The sequence below is a fragment of the Xyrauchen texanus genome, chromosome 17 (assembly GCF_025860055.1).
Source record: "Xyrauchen texanus isolate HMW12.3.18 chromosome 17, RBS_HiC_50CHRs, whole genome shotgun sequence".
Classification (NCBI taxonomy): Eukaryota; Metazoa; Chordata; class Actinopteri; order Cypriniformes; family Catostomidae; genus Xyrauchen; species Xyrauchen texanus.
This window is the reverse complement of record NC_068292.1, coordinates 40,650,448-40,674,903: the sequence shown is the minus strand read 5'-3', so window position 1 is coordinate 40,674,903 and position 24,456 is coordinate 40,650,448. Positions and strand designations below refer to the sequence as shown.

Genomic DNA, 24,456 nt, shown 5'->3' with positions numbered 1-24,456 from the left:
CCAGCAGAAAGGAAGTCTCAAAATTCAAATGAATAAGCATATTTGCATTGCTTTAACCCCTCTTTGTAAGTCCTGCCTTCTCGTACACCAATCGGTCGATTATAAGAGGCTTGCAGCAACTATTGGCCAAATTCCTGCCTGTCGATCTCTCTGTGTAAGCGCGGAGCGCTGTTGTGTTCGGCATCAAACGGTTGCTTGACAGAAGCAGCAAATGACAGATGAGTGGAAACAATGCCTAAACAAAAGTGCACATTTACAAAATATTAGCTAAAAAAATTCACAGATCCGCGGGAAGCAGAATGTATGACATATATAGCTGGCATTTAAGGTGCAAGTGATTTAGAAGCACACATTAGCTCTGCGAAGCTTAAAGGGTCATAAAAAGGTGAAAGTTCATCAGGTAAAATGATCACATTATTTTCCATGGCCATTCAAAATAATAGTAATTGTAAATGAAGGTACACTCATGGCATCAAATATTTTATTTTAGTACATGGACTTTCAAAACAATGTTGGAATTTTTTATTTATTTATATATTTATGTTATGCTAATAGCGTGTCTTTTTCACTGTATTAAAGTTTGCATTTATAGTAACACTGTTTTGAACACTATTATTCCATATTGTACTTTCATGTACATTTTGATACCAAAAAAACATTTGTTACCTTATTTTTAGTGCTTTCTCTAAAAAAAATCCACTTATCACATTTACAGTGATTTTATATGTTTAAAAAATGATTTAAATGTTTTCACTGGTGGGGCCCATTGTTATGACTAGCAGTCAGTAGAAATGTCTTTTTATTTGACACAAAAATTTGAAATTGAGCCAGAAAATGAAATCAATGAGCCAGTGTGTTATGGTGTGGTGTGTTGCGGGGCGGGCGGGATTGGTTGGCAGCTCTGGGCCAGAAAGTCCAGGGCCACTTTTTAGTCCCAGTCCACCCCTGCATGTGGAAGAACGTTAAGTAGTTGTCTGGGAATAATTGGTCCCTGGAGAGCATACATCTGCTCGCTCTCTCTCTCTCTCTCTCTCTCTCTCTCTCTCTCTCTCTTGTCAAACACAAACGGCAGCTGTAGTGCTCTCTGACTGCTCACTTCAGATATGGGGCAGCTCAAGACACAAGTATTGATCATCTTCTGCTTATTATTTTTTTGCCAAGGGGCGGAAAAATTCAAAAATAGAGGTCTGCGCCAGAAGGATGTCGATTACGTGGAGAAAGTATGACATTATTTATTTTTACTTATTTGTTTTTAAAATATTAACCTTAAAGGGCAAGATAACTTGAATGCAATTTTGAGTGTAATAGTGTATCTAACCAATTTATATACCCAGAGTAAAGTTTTATTGCTTAGAGATTGCTCTTTTAAAGCACAGGAGACTAAAGGAGTGCAGGAGATTTGTTGAGAAAGGTTTTACTGTTAAAAAAAAAGTCTCATTTCTGTCTATGAGAAACAATTAAGACTTACAGATATTTTGGTAATCTTCATGTTTGCCCTTTTATTCCTCTGGAAGGATAATTGTTGACAATTGTTGAGAGTATAGAGATATACAATTATTGTGGATGGCATAGCTCAGATAGATGGGTCTCTGAAAAATGTGTTGAGAAATATTTGAGTTTATTTTTAAATCTCTTGCTATTCATTGCAGACTTTCGTCTCTTGGCAAATCTGAGCACAGTTTGAGACATTGTTGATAGCCTATCTGAATCTTGCCTATCTGAAACCTATCTGAAACTATGGAGACCTATTATGCCCCTTTTTACAAGATATAATATAAGTCTCAGGTGTCCCCAGAATGTGTCTGAAGTTTCAACTCAAAATATCCTACAGATAAGTTATTATACCTTGTTATAAATGCCTCTTTTTGGGTGAAATCAAAAACACTGCGATTTCGTGTGTGTCTCTTTAAATGCAAATGAGCTGCTGCTACCCGCCACCTTTCCAGAAGAGAGCTGTGTCTTTACAGCTCATGCTTCAGATACAACAGCAACAACAAATCACAACCAAAATGACTGACAGCGTAAATACCGGAGTTCAGCCATATATGTATGAACATATATATGTGTGTTTATCTGGTCTTCGTGAATAAAGTCAGAGGAAATGGTAAATGACAGTAAGCGTTCTCGGGTTAAAAATAACGACATAGCTCTGGTCTCCGTGAATACAATCAGAGACAATGGTAACTTTACCTGCATTACGCATGGAATTAGCTAACAAGCACATTCGGAAAGGCGATTTGCAAACATTCACATAATATAAAGTGCGATACTTACATCTTCAAGATATAAATCTGATCCATGCTTGAGAATCAAATTTTTTGGAAAATCCTGCTTTATATTGACACTCATTCACAAAATTATTTTCACAAACATACACACATTTTTTTATGTTTTGGGCACATTTCATTCAAAAAGTGTGTGTGTAGATCACTCAGGGGAGGATCTATGATAATAGGGTGGAGTCCATCACCAGTCGTGGGCGAGGCCTGCTCTAACGTGACGTCACTTTAGAGCAGAAAGGAAAACTGTTCATTTTGACACACTGTATTTGATTAATACAAATATAAGAACGAATTGTGGGTGGAATTTTAACATTGTAGGGTGGTTGTGTACACACACTGCTGACTCACATTTATGTACAAACACCATGTAAAAGTGAATTTTGTATAATAGGTCCCCTTTAAAGGAGATGTGTGAGATTGCTTGGAACTGTTTAACTTTTGAAACATCTGAGAAGCAGGAGACAGCAGCAGCAAAATCTTAATTTGTTCTCCATTTAATCTCTGATGTGTTGGAGAAAATATTGAGATATTAAAGAGAGGCTTATCCTTCTATGCAAAAGTTCTAGAAGCTCTTGGTTTTATTGACCAGACATTACTTTAAACAATATGAAAGAGGTTGTTAAATCTTCAGATGTTTTAGATTTGTATAGTATATTCATGAATGTTTCAGACATGGTGTTTATTTCTGCCTCTTTCAGTAATCAATATTAAAACTGTGATTTATTGTGGACAGCAAGTTTCCTTATTATTAGCTAAAGTCGTTGCCAATACTGAACAATGCCAGTTTTATTTTTGCAGATGCCATAAATATACAAGTCACAGAGTCCAATTAGCTAATTGTTAACAAGAGTTTAATTAACACTTACAGATCTCCCAATCTGCTGTAATATACCACTATAGGTTAGTCTTTATTTTGCTCTGGCTATGGGCAGAATAGCATACATCAATCTACTCATACTATTTATGCACTATACACTATATATATTGTTCATAGTTTCCACATTTTCTGTATGTGTGGATACCCTGATAACCTACTATATTGGCCAAAATTTGAAATATATAATTAGAGCAAAAATATATTTTTTAAGCAATATACAGTATATACTCTGCAATCTGCAGTAAGCATTACACTTTTGTCTATTAGTCATCAAAGTCAATTGAATTTACAGCTGTTAGCTGTTAAAAATTGCATAGCTCATTTCACGCCTTGATTGCTTTAAAGTCTCCTGAGGTCCATACAAAGACAAATTAGATATTAAATTTTTGCATAATTTTATTAAACAATTTTGCCAGTGGAACATCTACACTTTATTAGCAAGTAATACAATTTACCTTTGAATAGTCCACTCATTATCAGCGAACCATTTCTATGCCAATCCTCAAGCTAAAACAAAACATTACAAGACTCGGTGGACCAAAAGTAATTTATTCTACATGGTGGATATTGTGGAGATTGATAACTTCATTTCTAAGACCTGAAACGTACTCTACGCAAGGATATGAACACAAATGCTTTAAGTTCCGCAAGCACAATTTCGTGCATATTTGTGTTGCGAAATAATGTCAGACTGTATGCGTTGCATTCTCAGCATTGCCACTAGAGGTGCTATAGTGGGCACTAGTGAAAACGTCTCTGGTTACACATGTAACCTCGGTTCCCTGAGATGAAGGGAACGAGACACTGCAGTGAAACGCTTTGGGAATTCCTTCTCCGACAACCTAGTTGAAGCCCTTGTATAATAACACTTTTAGGCATGAATTTAATAAGCACTTTTAGGCATGAATTTGTCTTATATAAGCAGGCGAGTTTTGCAATGTGTCGTTCCCTTCATCTCAGAGAACCGAGGTTACATGTGTAACTGGAGACATTCCCTATAGATTCAGTTCACTCGACATTGAAGTGAGTCCCATCACGCCGCACTACATAACGTCATACCCTAAGATGAACCAGGGTATAAAGACTTAGAAGTGTGAGTGGTGGTGGTGAAGTGGGCTAAAGCACAGAGGGGGTAACCAGAAGGTTGCTGGTTCAATCCCCACAGCCACCACCATTGTGTCCTTGAGCAAGGCACTTAACTCCAGGTTGCTCCGGGGGGATTGTCCCTGTAATAAGTGCACTGTAAGTCACTTTGGATAAAAGCGTCTGTCAGATGCATAAATGTAAATGTAAATGTAGAAGAATATGTATTTGAGTTCGGGGGTCTGTCAGGCGGTGACTTATTATAATGTATCTTCAAGTGTGTATGAAAATGAATAACACAAAATGGTGAAAACCAGATGGGAAGTTAATCTTAATCTGAAGATGTACTGTATATGAGTCATATAATACACTCAGTATAAATTAACCCCTTCAAAACCAGAGGTAGGGTGGGATGTTTTATTCTTATTGGAAGTGCTTGTGACTTCTATTGGGAGTAAATTGGATAGCAGCCTACAGAGGCAGCTGTATTAAAATTATAACAGGTTATAACAGGCTTTGGTTGGAAACGGACATGCCTTTTGTGCATCCTCACAGTGGCGGCAAGTCACGGTGATGCGCATGAGCCCCTGGCACCAGGCGTGATGCAGCACATGATATTTGAGCCAACGCTGGAGAGGTCTCATGTGTAAAAGACCTAACGGTATGACGCAGATGCTGCCGTCATTAAACCCAAAATTTTCTAAAATTAATTCAGTGAAAATGCTTTCTCCAGTTTAAACTGAGACAAACACTGATGAATGGACTAAACGAGTTGAACCCTCAAAAAGGAGATTTGTTGGATGGGAGTGTGTGTTTCACCCAGTTGACATTGAGACCTAGCTGTTCAAATGGTGAAGTATCAAGTCTCCCTGTGCTCTCATAGCAGAGCCTCTGATCGGGCCTTTAATAGCCAATCATCGAGGTAATTCATTTGCAATGCTTCATGGGATTATAGTCGGCCCTCATGAAAGACAGTAAGTACACAGCCCTGTACATTTGTCTTTTTGTCTGATTGTTTATGATGTTGTGATTTACCTCGGAGCTGGTTGGTTTGGTTTGGTTCGGTTCATGGCTTACATCGCTTTCATGAAGGATTTTATGTGAATGGAAGAAATGATAGGGAAAAATATTTCCAGAAACCAGATGGCTAAATAAGTGTACGGGCAATGTTGCTCTCTATAAGGGATATTCCTACCATCGGAGCTATTCAAGCTTGAAGTACCACCTGTTTTCTCAAGGAGGCAGTAGGCGAAACTGTTTAGGCAACACCAATCTTTTACAGAGAACGACAGCACGAGTCTCATTCTTGTAGTCAAACACAGCTTGATGGATCTCAAATCTGAACGCAGGGATCTCAAGACGTGTTTTTTGAAGTTTCGAACTACGTTAAACTTGACATAGCGACCAAAAAAACTCTGTTTATGGCATGACACAGCCAAAGTGGGACACTCCAAATGCATCCATCTGATTTATGTGTTTACTGAATTGTTCTTAGACAAGCCTTAACAAATCTATCTCAGACAAAGGGACAAATTCAATTGCCAAATGGATATCTGTGGCCTGTTTTCCAATCATATGCTTATGTTCAATAATATGGGAATGAATAGTATATTGGATTCCAAAGCCAATTTTTATATTGTCTTATCAATGCTTTACTCATCTGCCACAATAAATGCGTTAAATTATCTGTATTAGTATTTCTATAATATTTATATTATTTATAATGAGGTTAAATATAACTCTTTATAATGTGGTTAAATATATAACTGTATTTTATAGTTAAAATAACTATAATTATTGTGATTTGAGTGGCTTTCCAGCAAATATTTACATATGCAATTCATTTAGATTATTTCGATTAATTAATCGGCACACCATGTAATTAATCAGATGCATTTTTTATCGATTGTAAGCCCTAATTATAACATGTTAAATAAATTAAAGCAATTAATCATGCCCTCTGACCCGTATGGAAATTCTGTTATAAAAGAATGTATTTTCCTACCATTGGAGCAATTGAAGTATATGTAATTTTGTGTTTTAAAGAGCAACGTCAGGAGAGGGCAGTCAGCACACCTCAACAAACCACACAAACAGGTCAGTTACACAGGATGCATTCTTGACAGTTTGGCAATCAGAATGCAGTGGTGTGGAGATGCAACTTTCAGTTTCAAAATACATTTAGCTTGACACAGCATCCTAAAAAAAAACAGAGAGACCCTCCAAAAGAGTTTGTCTGATGCATATGTTGGCTACATACTGTAGATCAACAATTAAAAATACTGCTAACGGAATACATTTGTATGTTGCACATACGTTATGTGTCCTGTGAGAACAGGACAGATTGAAGAAAATATCTGGGAGGCCAGGGCGTAGTCGACAGATGGCCGGGAAGCCCGGACGGAGCTAAAAGGTGACTAGGAGACCAGAGCGGACCAGGCGAGGTAGCAGGAGACCACCTGTGATGCGGTGGACAGCCTGGAGACCAGGACGGACCAGACGTGGCAGCAGGAGAAAACCGAGGATCTGATGGATGCCAGGAGACAAGGGGCAGACAAAGCAAGGCAACAGGGGACTCTGACAGGGTCAACTCAAGAGGGGACTCTGGCAGGTTCAAGGCATTAAGGGTCTCTGGCAGGGTCAAAAGGGCAGAGCCTCTGGGGACACAGAGTTCAAGGCGGCCAGGACACAGAGTTCAAGGCTGCCAGGGATGCAGAGGGCTCAGTGGTCAAGGCAGCTGGGGTCGCAGAGGTCAAGGCAGCTGGAGAAGCAGAGGGCTCAGAGGTCAAGGCAGTTGGGGACACAGAGGACTCAGTGGCAAAAGCAGTTAGGGACACAGGAGTCGAGACATCCAGGGATGCTGAGAGCTCAGTGCTCAAGGCAGATGGGGACACAGAGGGCTCAATGGTCAAGGCAGCTAAGGATGCAGAGGGTCTGACCAACAGGACCATTGAAGCTGGGACTAGCAGGGTTGAGACTTTTGAGGATGGGACCACCGTAGCTGGGACCCCCGAGGAAGTGAACACAGATAATGGGACCAACTGAGGTTGAGACCTCTGAGGTTGGGACTCCTCTGTTTCTACCGCTCCTCCTCTTGACACTCGCCACCTCCATCGAGTGATGCCACAGGAGAGTTACTGTCATATCCCACTGTGTAGGAGAAGAACGCAAGCCTTAAGGTGTAGTCAATGTATTCCACCAATGAGAGCTCACATTTGCCTTCTGGCAGACAAGACTTAATCAGCTCATTTAAGCAATAAATGTTTAAATGATAAATGTCTTTCAGAGCAATGTCTCCCCAATCTAATACACTGGCCAGTGTGCAAAACAGTTTAGTGTATTCATAAATTGTCTTGGTCTCTTGCCAAAGAGCCAAGACTTCTGTGGCTGGATCCATTAGGAGGTGGGTGTTCTGCTGGGTTCCAGTGTTTGGTCAAGCTTTATGTAACCAGGTTCTGACAAGTCTATGATCAGAACCAAGAAGAAGAGTTGATAAACACAGCATAACAAGAAACAAGAGCAGGAACCAAGAGACACAAATCAAGTAAATAATGACAAGGAATAAATGAACAATGAAACACCAGGGTATTGTATACACATGCAGACTTCTGGAGAAACAAGACACAGCTGGAAACAATCAGGAAGGGAACAAGAAACAGACTAGACAAGAACGCAAAACTATATGTCAAAATAAAAGTCCAACTTGATAGCATGACCCCTGCTGGCCACTAGGGAAGTCCTATTATTATAGATACTTTTTTAAGAATTACTGCTTTATAGTGTTTTACATTGTCTACATCTCTTTCCATTTATTTCCAGTGCGCAAACCATCTTAGGCTTGTTTAAGTGTTTTTAACTATAAACGGTAATTAAGTTTATATAAGTTTAAATTAAGTTTAAATGAGTTTATATTAAGTTTAAATAAATTAAGTAAAGACTTATCACTGTTGCGAGAGAAAAAAACACAACAGCTAATTGTCATAGGAATATAAATATCTCTAAAATTATATATTTAAATATGTAAAATACATATTTTAATCTGGAAGGCGGGTGTCGATATGACATTCAGCAGATGTCTTTGAGATGTTTTGATTAAGCCCATTTTAAAATCTGATCTTTTAAAGATGTTTCTCAGATTTTAATTACATTAACAAAAAGTACATTTTAGACCCTATTTGCAGGACACTGAGATGTGTTCTGTTAATAAAAGGCACACTGAAGAACACTGAAGGCTGTGAGCTGCGCCACAGCTCTGCGAGCTTATAAATATGAATACATTTTACTTCCTGGCTTGCCTCTGGCCTGTATCAGGAAGATTTATTACCTATTTAAGGATCCTTATTTCCACAGCTCTCTGCTCACAGGCATGTTGATTAGAGTGTTCATTACTCTTGCAGAAGAAACACTGGTGACAGCAACACTACTTTATGCTAAAAACCAGACCTCCTGCGCTGCCTTTTATTGTTTGCACAAGGTTGGATTGTCACGATGGGATGGCATTGCTGCATATTCGATTCTGGACATTTGGAAGCATTTGAATATTGAGGAGTAAGTGTTTAGTGTATCATTGCCTCGCTAATGCATACACATTTACACAAAACTCTCTAAATTGCCTATTTTGCATGCATATTTTCTGCATGATCGGAGAGGCCGTGGTTGTTCCACCTGGCCTTTTGGCCCAGTTTCTTGCCCATCGGTGCACTGGCATAACTTTATTATACTGAGCTCACTGAAATGCATTTTTGATATTTTTGACTCTTCCTGCAGGATTATTGAGCTGTTTTTTAGACATGGCCTAATAAGCTCAACTCACACTTTCATCATAATTGGAATGTTTTATTAGTGGTGCTTGCTAAGCAATTTTCGTCTGGCAGACGATGAAACTGGTGAATAAATCAATTACTTTGATGAGTGACCCGAAATATACAGTATCTCGACTCGAGACCAGAATATACATTTTAGACAGGCTCTACTCAACCTGCGGCCCGCATGCTGCCCTTGAGTGATCTTTTGGCCCGCGTTATGATATCATCATAAATATATTTATCAGCAGCATATCAAAAATGAATTGTGAAGTGTCCATTTTCATGAGGATTTATGCTAGTTCTCTACATTACTGAATCACTTGAGGGAATTCCACTGCAAGAGATGTTATAAAAAAAGAATAATAAAATAAATAAAAAATACTATCAAAGCATGGCTGATGTTATGAGACTCGGTGTGGGTGCGCGTTCATACACAGTACATGTGCGCTCACGCGCAGTCTGTCAATCAAACACACACGCGCTCGCAATCTCACGAGAGTCACTCAGCACGGCGCGAATCGGTTCAATTTCTTGAATAGCTCATCAGAGGTACATCATGGCAACAGTATTTAAAGGAAAATAACAGTTTTAACTGCACGGCGACGCCTTCACGCAAATGCTTTTTATTTATCTACTTCGGTGCAAAACGCTAAAGGGGGTGAACAAATCTTTGCCACTTTACTGAAGGACTTTTGGTGCCAATAATGGATCGCTCTTGTTTTTGAACACATCTCTAGTGTATGTGATGTTGAACACTCGTGTTTGTTAGTTGACTATCACAGACAACAGAACTTGTCTGTTTAACACAACAGCTAATTGTCATAGGAATGTAAATATCTCTAAAATTATATAGTTATATATGTAAAATACATATTTTAATCTGGAAGGCGGGTGTCAATAAGACATTCAGCAGATGTCTTTGAGATGTTTAAGATTAAGCCAATTTTTAAATCTGATCTTTTAAAGATGTTTCTCAGATTTTCATTACATTAACAAAAAGTACATTTTAGACCCTATTTGCAGGACACTGAGGTGTGTTCTGTTAATAAAAGGCACACTGAAGAACACTGAAGGCTGTGAGCTGCGCCACAGCTAGGCCTATATAAGGAAATTGAGCTGTTACACCCCTTATGTTTAAAATAATTACTAAAAGGGATAGTTCACCCAAAAATACAATTGTCTCATAATTTCTTCATGCCATCACAGATGTGTATGACTTTCTTTCTTCTGCAGAACACAAATAACGATTTTTAGAATATATTAGCTCTGTTGGTCCATACACTGCAATTAAATGGTTGTCAGAACTTTGAATCACCAAAAAGCACATAAAGGCAGCATAAAAATAATCCATAAAATTCCAGTGGTTCAATCTACAGTATGTATGTCTTCAGAAGTGATTTAATAGGTGTGGATGAGAAACAAATAAGTATTTAAGTATATATATATATATATATATATATATATATATATATATATATATATATATATATATATATATATATATACAGTATCTCACAAAAGTGAGTACACCCCTCACATTTTTGTAAATATTTGATTATACCTTTTCATGTGACAACACTGAATAAATGACACTTTGCTACATTGTAAAGTAGTGAGTGTATAGCTTGTATAACAGTGTAAATTTGCTGTCCACTCAAAATAACTCAACTTACAGCCATTAATGTCTAAACCACTGGCAACAAAAGTGAGTACCACCCAAGTAAAAATGTCCAAATTGGGCCCAAAGTGTCAATATTTTGTGTGGCCACCATTATTTTCCAGCACTGCTTTAAACCTCTTGGGCATGGAGTTCACCAGAGCTTCCCAGGTCTCTACTGGAGTCCTCTCCCAATCCTCCATGACGACATCACGGAGCTGGTGGATGTTAGAGACCTTGTGCTCCTCCACCTTCCGTTTGAGGATGCCCCACAGAGGCTCAATAGTGTTTAGGTCTGGAGACATGCTTGGCCAGTCCATCATCTTCACCCTCAGCTTCTTAAGCAAGGCAGTGGTCGTCTTGGAGGTGTGTTTTGGGTCGTTATCATGCTGGAATACTGCCCTGCGGCCCAGTCTCCGAAGGGAGGGTATCATGCTCTGCTTCAATATGTCACAGTACATGTTGGTTTTCATGGTTCCCTCAATGAACTGTAGCTCCCCAGTGCCGGCAGCACTTATGCAGCCCCAGACCATGACACTCCCACCACCATGCTTGACTGTAGGCAAGACACACTTGTCTTTGTACTGCTCACCTGGTTTCCGCCACGCGCTTGACACCATCTGAACCAAATAAGTTTATCTTGGTCTCATCAAACCACAGGACATGGTTCCAGTAATCCATGTCCTTAGTCTGCTTGTCTTCAGCAAACTGTTTGCAGGCTTACTTGTGCATCATCTTTAGAAGGGGCTTTCTTCTGGAACGACAGCCATGCAGACCAATTTGATGCCGTGTGCGGCGTATGGTCTGAGTACTGACAGGCTGACCTCCCACCCCTTCAACCTCTGCAGCAATGCTGGCAGCACTCATACGTCTATTTCCCAAAGACAACCTCTGAATATGCCGCTGAGCACGTGCACTCAACTTCTTTGGTCGACCATGGCGAGGCCTGTTCTGAGTGGAACCTGTCCTGTTAAACCGCTGTATGATCTTGGCCACTGTGCTGCAGCTCAGTGTCAGGGTCTTGGCAATCTTCTTATAGCCTAGGCCATCTTTATGTAGAGCAACAATAATTTCTGTCAGATCCTCAGAGAGTTCTTTGCCATGAGGTGACATGTTGAACTTCCAGTGACCAGTATGAGGGAGTGTGAGAGCAATGACACCAAATTTAACACACCTGCTCCCCATTCAAAACTGAGACCTTGTAACACTAAGTCACATGACACCGGGGAGGGAAAATGGCTAATTGGGCCCAACTTGGACATTTTTACTTAGGGGTGTACTCACTTTTGTTGCCAGCGGTTTAGACATTAATGGCTGTGTGTTGAGTTATTTTGAGGAGACAGCAAATTTACACTGTTATACAAGCTGTACACTCACTACTTTACATTGTAACAAAGTGTCATTTCTTCAGTGTTGTCACATGAAAAGGTATAATCAAATATTTACAAAAATGTGAGAGGTGTACTCACTTTTGTGAGATACTGTATGTGTATATATATATAATTTATGAAAATTAAGAGTGCAGCCCTTGAAGGTACAGGGATCCAGCTTTGTGGCCCCTGAGATTTCCAAAGTTGAGTTGCCCTGTTTTAGACCATATTCCCGAACAGTTATCATACCGTTCCAGGCTTGGTTATGTTTTTTCTTTTTTTAGAACAGGTTTCAGACTTGAACTTTAACAACAGTGATGTTAACGTGTTCTAGTCTGAAACCTGTTCTAAAATCTCTCTTTTTTTTTTTTTTTTTAAGAGATTTTGCATTCTTGCCTTCCAAAATGTCATGTATTATCTACAGTGTATAAATACTGTTCTGTTAGATAATTATTTGGAGCGTCTACTTTTTATAACAATAATCCAAATCTAGGAAATTTTTATTATGCTTGTGTTGGTTTCCTATACTGAGTTGGTGGTATCATTGAATGCCCTGTCCCAATTTAAGTCATTTCAAGAAGTACATAATGAATCACATTCATAGTGACCAGTAGTGACTCTCAATCCAATTCAATCTCCAAAAGTAATAAAATGCATAAATGGATTGAACTGTACAAGTTTCATTGTTATATGTGTACCCATATGATGGTATTTACATTAGTAACTAGAACACTCTTTATAGCTCATTCCTGAAGTATTACACTAACAGTACTTTCTAGAGTTGTATGAGATTTTTAAAACCTCTTATGACACTCATGACTACCAAAATATTCTCTTTTAACACCACACCTGCGTGTGTACCAGTATTCCACCTGTCTCCAAGGTCCTGCAGGCACTCCGGGAAGAGACGGAAACCCAGGTGTTAATGGAATTCCGGGCTCTCCGGGTGTCCCTGGTTGGGATGGTGTGAAAGGGCAGAAGGGTGACTGTGTGACGGAGAAGTTTGAAGAGCCATGGAAACCCAATTACAAGCAGTGCGCCTGGAACTCCCTCAACTACGGCATTGACCTCGGGAAAATTACTGTAAGAAACCATATCGTTGGGATTTTTTATCTCTAGTATCACTAAAGTACCATGATGCTTTTGTGGTACTATTGTAACACATATTTGGACATATTCTATGGTAATACCATGGTATTTTCAGAAATAACTACCATGTAAATTCCAAGGATGTACAAAATTCAGAATATAAGAAGAATTGGTTTATACAGATAAATACTGTGGTACATGAATATGGATGGTGATCACTAAGTACAATAGAACCTCCACAGTACTGTTTTTATAAGAGTATTTCTTGTTTTATTCTTCTGTAGAAGAGCTGGTGTGACCAAGGCATCACATTTATCAGATTGTGTTGTGTTGCTGTCCTCAGGAGTGTACATTCACTAAGAAGCATGCAGACAGCTCTTTACGAGTGTTGTTCAGTGGATCTCTCAGGCTGAAGTGTAAGACAGCTTGTTGCCAGCGCTGGTACTTCACTTTTAATGGGGCAGAATGCACCGCGCCACTGCCAATAGAGTCCATCATTTACCTGGACCAGGGCAGTCCAGAACTCAACTCCACCATTAACATACACAGAACCACATCAGGTAAGAAACAACTCGTTTACTCTGGACAAGTGACGTCTGATCTGTAAGTCTGACAAGACTAGATCTGTGTCCCAAATGACACACTGTACACTATGCACATATAAAATACACTATGTACTCAGTCATGCAGTATATGAAGTGTAGTGAAAATGGAACACTTAACAGTTTTTTACTACAAGGAAGCATTCGCCATTTAACAGCTGACGGAAGTGAATTGTGGAACTTCAAGCTAGTTTATGTGCTAATTTATGCATATGATAATGAGGGACACAAAAAGCAGCCTATATAATAAAAAAAATAAATAAATAATTTAATGACCCCATGGTGTTTTTCTTTAAAAAATGGACCTGGCAAAGTTAAACTATTAGGGTGGGTTACACCAACTAGGATTAATCGTAAATGTAGATTAAATCAAGGTTTATCGGATAATTTTGTTGCACAAAACTTTAAACCTAGTTTAAAAATAATCAGGGTTACATTTTAACCATCAATTTGATCCTGATAAAATTTTTACAGTAAATATGAATTAACTTTAATCCTGTTGCTCCAATACTTTAAACTCTTATTTAAATCTCAGTTAGGGATTCATTTAAAATTTGCTTTTAAATAAAAAAACGGACCTACAATTAAACATGAATGACTAATTAAACGAACAGTGGACGTGTTGTATGTCAGCCCTCTAAGAGACATTTATCATATTAATTATGTTTATTATGGTCTGAACTGTTGGGCCATTGGCCGCAGTGTGTGCTTTAAAATTCGGTGTACGAGTGTGGAGACTCATCTCGGTGGCAGAGCGATTACCCACTTTCCCATCCAATAGTGCCGCTAACAAGGGGAGGCAGTCGATCCGAGACCCGTGTGGACCATTTTTCTTAAATTATGATGCCATATTTTAAAGCTTGTGACAATTGTACATGCTGCTGCAACATTTTCTTAACTTTCTTGATCGTTCCTGTGTACCAACGATCTACAGCTAAGTTCAGGATCCATCATGGTGGACAAAATGAATTGCCGGTGACCATTTTAATCATGGGTTAAATGTTTAATCTCTGATTTGTTAAACTGTATTTCAAATTAAGTTGCGCTGTCATGGAGCAATAGTGAGACAAAGAGACCCAAGGGTAGGGAAAGTTCAAAGGATTTCTTAACAATAAATATTAACTTCCACTGTGTTGGCGAAGACTGAGGATCCTGGCACCGGCTGTATTTGCGGGGAGGAGATTGAGGATGCGTGCGCGCCATGGCTGCACAATGGGCAAATCCATGAATAGTGTGTTCGTAGGCAAGTGTGTGCATTGTGGAAGTCAGGAGAAGATTCGTAGGAATCCTGAAAGACATGAGGAAGTGAAAAAAGACAAAACACACAACACACAACAAACAAACTCACCGGAGCCGTGACAGGTGCCACACAACTCAAATTAAAATAAAACTTAGGTCAACAAACCCTGGATTTGCTCTAAACTCTACTTAATTGTATCCTTATTAGTGCAACCCACCCTTATTCTCCTAACCGTGATGCACCACAGCTCTTGTGCTACAAGGAAAGTCTCTTCTTTCTAAATGCTACACATTGTTTTATATGTATTAATTACAGCAGATAAGGGTATTTATAAACGTATAATTTACCCTCGGGGCACAATAAATTAAGTCTGTTTATCTCTGTATTTAAAAAAATATATATATTATTACAGTATTATTGGTTCAAGATGGTCTTAAGTGTAGAGTAGAATTTTGCAGAAGACAAAGGTGGTTTGCTGGTTTTAGCTAGTCTTAAGCTTCTCTCTCAAAACCCATCTAAATTCATCAAACCAGACCAGGCTAGAAGAACAGCTTAGGCTTTTGGCTAGTTTAACCAGTTTTCTCAACAGATGCAGCAAGAACATGATTGTTGACTGACTAACCCATTGTTTTATTGGTCTTGTTTCAGTTGAAGGTTTATGTGAAGGTGTTCGTAAAGGCTTGGTAGATGTTGCTATATGGTTGGGTACCTGTGGCGACTATACCCATGGCGACGCTTCCACTGGATGGAATTCTGTTTCCAGGATGATCATAGAAGAACTTCCTCTGAGCAGCTGAGTCCCTCACAATCTTCAAGAAACATCACGACTCCTCCACAAACACTTTTAATTAAAGGACTAGTACACCCAAAAAGAAAATTCTGTCATCATTTACTCACCCTCATTTGTTTTGAAAGCAGTATGCTGTTATTTTTTTCTGTGGACAAAAGGAGTTATTAAGCTGCTCTTTTCAATAGAAGTTAATGGTAAACATAATGGTAATGAAGAACAGAGAACATTGTGAAAAGAATGTGCTACAGGATCCCGCCTCACCTGAAAACAGGGTTAATGGTAAACAGGGTTGTCAAGCAAGATTTTCAGTGAATTATGACTTAAATTTCAGAATTTCAAAAAAACACAGAACACCCCAATGTACATAGCTGATATTAAAAATAAGAAGAAACATAACTGGATCTAATGAAACAGCGATCTCTAATTCCCCGGTCCCGTCTATGTTCGTGCCCAGTGAGGTGCAGTCGTGAGTCTGAGTCTTTGTAGACTGTCATTAAATGTCATTTATATTTTTCATGAGACAATAAGCAGCCAATAGGAAAGCGGTAATAAGGCCTAAGGTCAAGGGGGAGAAAATGGGTGTACAGGAAAGAGGCAATATACAGATGTTCCAGCCATGATGCCTTTTACGGTTGACCTTGTTGGACGCGTGTGACCTTAATCAGATCACAGAAATAAGTATGCGGAACATGATAAAGAGGAAAAACAGTCAGCAGTTGCTAAATATATATACTCACTATCGTGCGCACTGCAGCCTGCATCTGGGGTCAACTGAACACACATGGAATGCCAGAAACACATGCACAGAGCAGAACAGCATGTACAATTTCATATTTCTCACAATAACTATTCCCTTCAAATACAATGAAATATGATGGGTCATGCAGGGAATTGTGGGAATGCCCAATTATTGTTTTTTACTGTAAGTTTAAGTGGTGGTGGCGTAGTGGGCTAAAGCACTAAACTGTTAAGCAGAAGGTTGTCGGTTCGATCCCCACAGCCAACACCATTGTCTCCTTGAGCAAGACACTTAACTCCAGGTTGCTCCGGGGGGATTGTCCCTGTAATAAATGCACTATAAGTCGCTTTGGATAAAAGCGTCTGCCAAATGCATAAATATAAATGTAAATATAAAACCGGCATTTCTGTAAAGAATGAGCCCATATAAATGAGACCGATGAGAGAAAGCTATTTGAGTCCTGTGTTATTCATGATTAGAATTAAAGGTTTATTTTTTGTTGTTTTTTGATCAACAACTGACTGTTAAGAATAGAAAGGGTATTAAGAGACATTATAGAGAAATGGATTGCATGGATCTCATCCTTAAACAGATTACAAAGGAACAAATTTTACTCTCAACACACAGTGAAGGATCTCGCTGATGAATACTCCACCACTATACTACAATATCACTGGTGAGTGAAATCTAAACATTTAAGTATCAGTTGCTAAATCTAAATATTTAAGTTACAAATGCGAGTGATTTCCTCTCATTGTAGAGGAGAGTTGCACAGAGTAAAATATCGACCTTAGGATTTAAAACTCAAGATCTTGATGCATAAGAAAATCTAGATTTTTACCCACCCCTAGTCAGAAGTAGTCTAAAAGCAATTATATCACCTTAAAATGTAATCAAGAGATTACATTACTGACTAAAATTTTAGCCATGTAATTTGTAATCCGTACCAGATTTCAATTCAGAATTAATCTTCCCAGCACTGATCACAGATACCATCAATACTGCTTAATTTGTTTTAAAAATGTCCATAACATTCCTTTTTTAAGGAATAGTTCATCCAAAAATTAAAGTATTGATGGGTGAAGTATTCCTTTAACATCTCTTTCTTGACTCGTTATTTGATTTGACCTTTTGGAGAAAGTTTTGCATTTTATTTCTAAGTTAACTAGACTCGCTGAATTAAACGTGCAACGTAATGAGGTCACGTACGTGTATCATTGCTTAAAAAAATGGTTACAGTATGTACTGCACAGTATGCTAGTACTCCATACTGAACATAGCCAAATATGTGTTTTATTTGAGAACAATCAAAGTGTGGCATGTTTATACAAACCAGTTTAGCGTCTGATTGCATGTTTCTGTATTTATTATAATCTCTCTTCGCCTCTTCATATGCCATGAACTGCAGTGCACCATGGGAGGTTCCAAACAAACCCGGCACAAACCCCTGGGGAGCACAACAGTTAACTCAACTAGACAAAACAAACAAACCCCACAGCATGCAACTGAATCACGCTCAAAAACATTCATGTGCTGCTAATTTCCTTTTACAATTGCACCTCCAAGTGGCTCTTGAAGGAATCATTATGACATGCCATGTGAAACCCTTTCATACGAGTGATGCCCGACAGAGTCCTGCGATCTCTTACTGGTGGTAGATTTTTATGAGAGCATACATCATTCCCTTGTACTGCTTCTTGGTTGGATCTGTGCTGTACTGCAGAACAAGGAGAGTTTTGGTCACTCAGATGGTTGGTAAGGCAAAGCATCATGGCACCTAAAAAAAGTAACATGTCAGCACTTGTTTAGAGTCATTACGAAATTTAAAATTGACCTTATTACATCCGTTATACACTTTCCTGGTCTTACTGTCAACGTTAATTGATGCATGAATGTTCATTTATCCAAAGAATGCAATGTTTGTCTTCATAAACTTTATCAAAATGTAATTAAATGCTAATAATTAATGTAATATTCCAGTAATTCCAGTAAAGATAAACTTTAATGCTACTCCATACAGTGACATTCCAGAGAATTTGTGTGCAACAAATTTATTTAATTTATCTTATATTAAAATGTATTGAAATTTAACTCATTATACTTTGACATTTCACTCATAAAGAGCAATTTCTAGCCAATTAAATATTTAGAGCTAAACATATAAAATATTCGACTTCATTCATGTCCATGATTTTTCCAGGTTTCTAATTTTAAAATTCCCTGTCATCTCCAAATTTTCTAGGACTATGGGAATGCTGTCCATATGAAAAGAGCCAATATTTCTGTTTAATGGCTCATGGAGAGTAATTTAAAAAGAAATGAAGGATGAAAAGAAAAGAAAATGTGCAGGATTACAAATGTAATTTGTAAGTCACAAGAGATGTTCTGAGAAGCCTCTATACTCTTCCACCTTCTAAACATGAGCTCTTTGCTTTAGATTATCTACCATCCTTTAAATCCAGATGTGTATGACTTTCTGCCTTCTGCTGAATACAAACAAAGATTTTTAGAAATATATCTCTGCTCTGTAGATCCATCCAATGTAAGTGAATGGTGGCCAGAACTTTGAAGGTCCAAAAAGCACGTAATGGCAGGATAAAAGTAATCCAAACGATTCAGTGCTTTATTCCATGTCTTCAGAAGTGATATGATTGTTATGGAGGTAAGTGAGGACCCAAAAGCGATATAACAGAAACAGAGTCTTTTAATGAAGTTCAGGGAATAATGTCAAACACAAAGTCTTCTCCTTGAGAGGTATGCATACAAACAACCCGCAGAGAGGGCGAATAATAAACAGAACAAATAAGTGCTTCCTGGTAGTCTCAGAGCGAGTCCTTGGGTAACAGTCAGGGTAAGCGGGGAAGCAACTACAGGCTGTGGATCTCTCCCAAGGGCCGACCGGAGTCGAGGGTGGATAGCGGATACCAACTCTCCCGTAGCGTCAGATAACTGGGCACAAATAGTGGAGATGGTTAGCAGCAAACGGAGAGAGATGACAGCGGATGCCAACAGGACAGGACTCAGGACAGAGATAACAGGGCTGTAGTTTGCTTAGAGTGAGAGAAACTCTAGTGAGAATCCGACAAAGAATGCAGCGAGAGCAGGGAGAGAAGTAGGGAGCTAATCAGAGGAAAGGGGGAACAGGTGGGAAGAGGATTAACGAGGAATTAAGGGGAGATGAGAAACAGCTGGAAGCGGAGGGAAAGGAGAGGGAAAGTAACATATAACGATTAGCAGAGGGCGACAGAGTAGAGGGAAAGAACAGAAACGAGACATACCATGACAAGACAGGACAAGACATGACAATGATAGGTGTGGGTGAGAAACCAATCGATATTTAAGCACTTTTTTTTAATTAATTTTTTTTACTATAAATCTCTACTTTTTTGGCAATTCATCATTCATATCGCCACCTACAGGGCAAGGAGGAGAAAATAAAAATAAAAAGCTTAAATATTTATAGTTTGCTCACCCACACTTATCATATTGCTTCTGAAGACATGGATTAAACCACTGACGTCATATGGTTTACTTTTTATGCTGCCTTTATGTTGTGTGTGTGTGTGTGTGTATACAGTGTATTACACTTTGAGATTACAAGATCTCATATATCTGGGACATTTGAGAAGCTTTAATGTGCATGTCTTTCTGACTTAATAACCAATCAAAAGTAGAACTAAGGCTCATTCATTATGCTCCAGTTTATCTGTCTGGATTGATTAGAAATAACTATGTTGAAATGCACTTTGTCAAGATCTTTTTTCATATTGACTAATTGAGAAAATAAATGAAAACTTGAAAATAGAGGAAGATTCCTGAAAACTCTGCACTGACCTGCTGCAGCAGCTGACAGTAGATGCTCAATGGAGCTCAGCTCTGTCTGTCTCCCCTCTTTCCTGGCCACTTTGATTGCATTTTAGCTACGATTAAAAAGATTATTATACAAGAATGCTGAATAGAAATATAAGGGATATACTATTGCTTAATACAGAAAGTAAAATACATAAAAGAATAAATACAGTCCCCTTGAGGCTCTAGGACCCCAGATATTTCAAAGTTATGCAACAAATATAATGAAGTTGCAATGACGAGCAACACTAGATGGTCACATTTCAGCACTTCAAACATGGACAGCGACTCTCTTTTGCAGCACTTAAAGCGTGTCCTCGCACGTTCGTGTTAAGTGCAGTTTTGGGGAACATTTAATCTCCGCCCTGACACCCAACAAACCTCCCTGTGGTCACACATGAGTGTATACACACACACACACACTGATCCGGCCCACGGGCCGTATGTTGCCCATGTCTGCTCTAAATTAACAGGGAGTAATACTCTGATACCTCTTGACCTTTTTCAAAAGCTGTAATCACCATTCCCAGACTATATGCCGCTTTAGGTGAGTGCATGCTAAAATAGTACAGAGCAGGTGGCGTAGCTGTAAATAATTATAAACCTGAGATCTGGGAATATTGAGCCAAATTTTCAAAGGATCTCAACACTCTCTTATAGATCATCGAGAGCATATTAATCTCCCTTAAAATCCACTCTGCCCAGCAGAAAGGAGACTTATTAATACGTAATTTTGGGTTCTGCCATACGCTCGAGGCAACATTTAAATAAATGTCTGCATTAAACACTCTGGACACTTTGGTCCATACCGATTGCAAATGCAAGATAACTTCTTGGATTAGTTTGATAGAAATTGCAAAATGGGGGCAAGAACTTCCTGTTCAATACAAAATCAGGAAGGGGCTCTCTCAGGTGGAAGCAACCAATGATACAAATGTCTGAATGCATAATAATAAAACAGTGTTTAATCTTTTCAACTTCATGTAACTGCCCTATTATTATATAGCATATAATAATATTTTATCCCAGTATTTTTATTTTGTACATATATGTTAATTTAATGTTTTAGTTGTTGTTGTAATTCTCTGTTTCACATACTCTGAACTGTACCACAATGCCTTATATTTGCCTTGTACTTTTTGCATTGTACTTGTCTGTAATTGAACTAAATAAAAAGAGGGGGGAAAATACTAATTAAATAATAATAAAACAAAATGTGAAGACAGTCTTAAAGAATCATTTTACAGCTTTCCTATCAGTAAAGATCTTCCAAGTATTTATTATTACAGCTGCTTCAGTTGTATCAGTAAAAACCACCTTACTATGGAATGATTTTCCGGACATTATTCAAAAGGAATTGCAAATTGTATTTGCAATTGCGTTTTCAATTTGTGGACGCATAAAATGTGACATAATCCAAACGCAACTGCAAATCGCGCATTACCGTTTGCATTTTCGTTTAAGCGAACGCACAGTGACTGCCAGATTTCAAATGGAAAAGCAAAGTCCGTTTGCAACTGTGTTTCCCATATCTTACGAGTTTTGGCCCTGTCATATTTAAATAGCAATTTCAATTACCACTGTCTGCTTTTTCACTTTCTCAGCGTCGCGTATGTAGCCAGCCAAAACTCAAATGGAATACTAATTCCCTTAGTATTTCCATTGATGCCTTACACGGAAACCTGTCAATCAGGGTCAAGGGTGGGATTATGCTATGGGGCGTGTTTGTCTTGGGAAGAGACGTCACTCACAGTCGACGCTCAAGATCAAATAAACCGGCGTCTGTTCAGGGCATCACCTCTTTATTTATTTTGTATTTATTTTAATGTTTATTTGACAGGGACAAATGCATAGAACATTGCTTTATAAAGAATAGGCCTACAAAGTAGATGCCACGCATACATGTTTCTAGCCATGACTAATTTGCAACCCCTGTCCCTGGTTAGGCTTATAAATTTAAAACAAAAATTACAGAGTATTGAGTTTAAGATTTATAATTAATAAAATACATACAACAAATACATCCCATATATGAAATAAGATATGGGCTTAAGTAGATGTGGAAGTCACTATAAATCAAAGTCTAGACACATTTAACAATACAAGAACACAAAAGGGTGCATATGTCTGTGTGTGCTCACATATGCAACATTATGTTTGTATGCATTGTGTTATGTCCTGTACAGTCAGTGTTCACAAAGTTGTTTCAGTTTCAGCCATTGCTTTAAATGTGTATTAAAAACCTTGAAGTCTGTCAATGTTTTAATTTCAGATGCATTCCACAAATGTATGCCTCTTACTGAAAATGATGTCTGACCAAATGTTGTTCTACGTTTTGCGGCTATAGTTTCCACTTATTGTGCCTCTAGTTCTTATTCCACTCTTTTGTTTATGTACTAGTTGACAGAATATTTCTGGTGCAATGTTGTTCACACACTTAAAAATTAGTAAATTTTAGTAAAGTAAAGAAAAGTATTAGTAAAGAAAAATTTACAAAACTGTCAAAACTCAAGATATTATGCTTCCTTAGAATGATGCAGTGATGCCATCTTACAGATTTCTGGTCCATTACTTTTAATGCTTGTTTATATAATGACTCTTGACCGTCGACTGTGAGTGACGTCACTTCCCAAGACAAACACGCCCCATAGCATAATCCCACCCTTGACCCTGATTGACAGGTTTCCGTGTAAAGGTGCGTACACACTGCCAGCGACTTTGTCGCTGCAAGTCGCCAGTGGCTGTCGGTGAAGTAGCTAGTGGGTGTTCCCACTACTGGTTGCCTAGTAACGTTTATAAATGACATTCACGGATTCCATTGCTGTTGACAGCGAATCTCTTTTCTTGCCACTAAAAACAAACATTTTGGAGGGAAAAGACTAAATATAAATGGAATCAGTACATAAATTGCTTTATATCAAAGATGAATGAGAAACAAGGCGTGCTGTTTGCCATAGCGGCTGTTTATCTCCGGCGAAAATGCAAATGCCGGTCTGTCTGTGTCCATAAAATCCCCGCGATCTCAGATACACCTTTCCACGCAGTATTTTTCTTAAAAATGTCCTTGTACGTGGGAAGAGACATATCATAGAGCACTGGGAAATTTCTAACAGCAAGAATTAGCCTTTCATCCATCTTTCCGTTACTGCAGGAGCTGAGAGAGAGAGAGAGAAGGATCACGTGAGCTCTCCCGTCCTCTCTCCTATTGGCTGTCGCTTCCGTTAGTCGCTCCAAAGTTGAACTTTTCTCAACTTTGTCGCGTCGCTGGACACGCCCACATCTAGCGCCAACGGTCGCGACAGCTCGTGTCGCCGGAAGTCACTGTGCTCGCATTGAAAATGAATGGTATTGAGTCGCTGTCGCGCGCGATGTCGCTGGCAGTGTGTACGCACCTTAAGGCATCAATGGAAATACTAAGGGAATTAGTATTCCACTTGAGTTTTGGCTGGCTACATACGCGACGCTGAGAAAGTGAAAAAGCAGACATGGTAATTGAAATTGCTATTTAAATATGACAGGGCCAAAACTCGTAAGATATGGGAAACACAGTTGCAAACGGACTTTGCTTTTCCATTTGAAATCTGGCAGTCACTGTGCGTTCGCTTAAACGAAAATGCAAACGGTAATGCGCGATTTGCAATTGCGTTTGGATTATGTCACATTTTATGCGTCCACAAATTGAAAACGCAATTGCAAATACAATTTGCAATTCCTTTTGAATAATGTCCGGAAAATCATTCCATACCTTACTGCGTGACCTTACTGTTTAATGTCAGCTCATGTGCGATGACAGCAGTGTTGATGTAGGGTGCATTCCAAACAGCATTTATGCACCCTTGAAGGGCACTTCGGGAAGGGGACGCCATTCGAAAGTTTGTTCTTAACAAAGTTAATTATTTCACAATGAGCCCTTTCTGCAGATTTTAGTGAAGGTTACTGTGATGTCATACTCCCTTCAGAATGCCCACATCAAGAGCTCTGTCTTTCGTAGTGAGTATGGCATAGGGATGATCACTTTTGATTGGACCTCGCCCCTTGGAGACTTGCTTCAAGGCCCTGTCCCAAATGGCGCA

General features: G+C 38.8%; 1 protein-coding gene across 1 annotated transcript; it reads left to right on the top strand.

The window, feature by feature from the left end:
- The first annotated feature begins 965 nt into the window (after positions 1-965).
- LOC127657793 (collagen triple helix repeat-containing protein 1-like) lies at positions 966-15,868 on the top strand. Its single transcript, XM_052146706.1, has 4 exons — positions 966-1,220; positions 12,939-13,157; positions 13,507-13,723; positions 15,654-15,868. The coding sequence occupies exons 1-4, from the start codon at positions 1,104-1,106 to the stop codon at positions 15,800-15,802; spliced, it is 702 nt and encodes a 233-aa protein (XP_052002666.1). The 5' UTR covers positions 966-1,103; the 3' UTR covers positions 15,803-15,868.
- The last annotated feature ends 8,588 nt before the right edge of the window (positions 15,869-24,456 follow it).

What these genes read in the sequence shown, in the direction of transcription:
- LOC127657793 (XM_052146706.1), top strand. Translation starts at nt 1,104, where the DNA reads ATGGGGCAGCTCAAGACACAAGTATTGATCATCTTCTGCTTATTATTT. An exon ending in TTGACCTCGGGAAAATTACT is followed by an intron (nt 13,158 to 13,506) that starts GTAAGAAACCAT and finishes TGCTGTCCTCAG; the next exon opens with GAGTGTACATTCACTAAGAA. An exon ending in CATACACAGAACCACATCAG is followed by an intron (nt 13,724 to 15,653) that starts GTAAGAAACAAC and finishes GTCTTGTTTCAG; the next exon opens with TTGAAGGTTTATGTGAAGGT.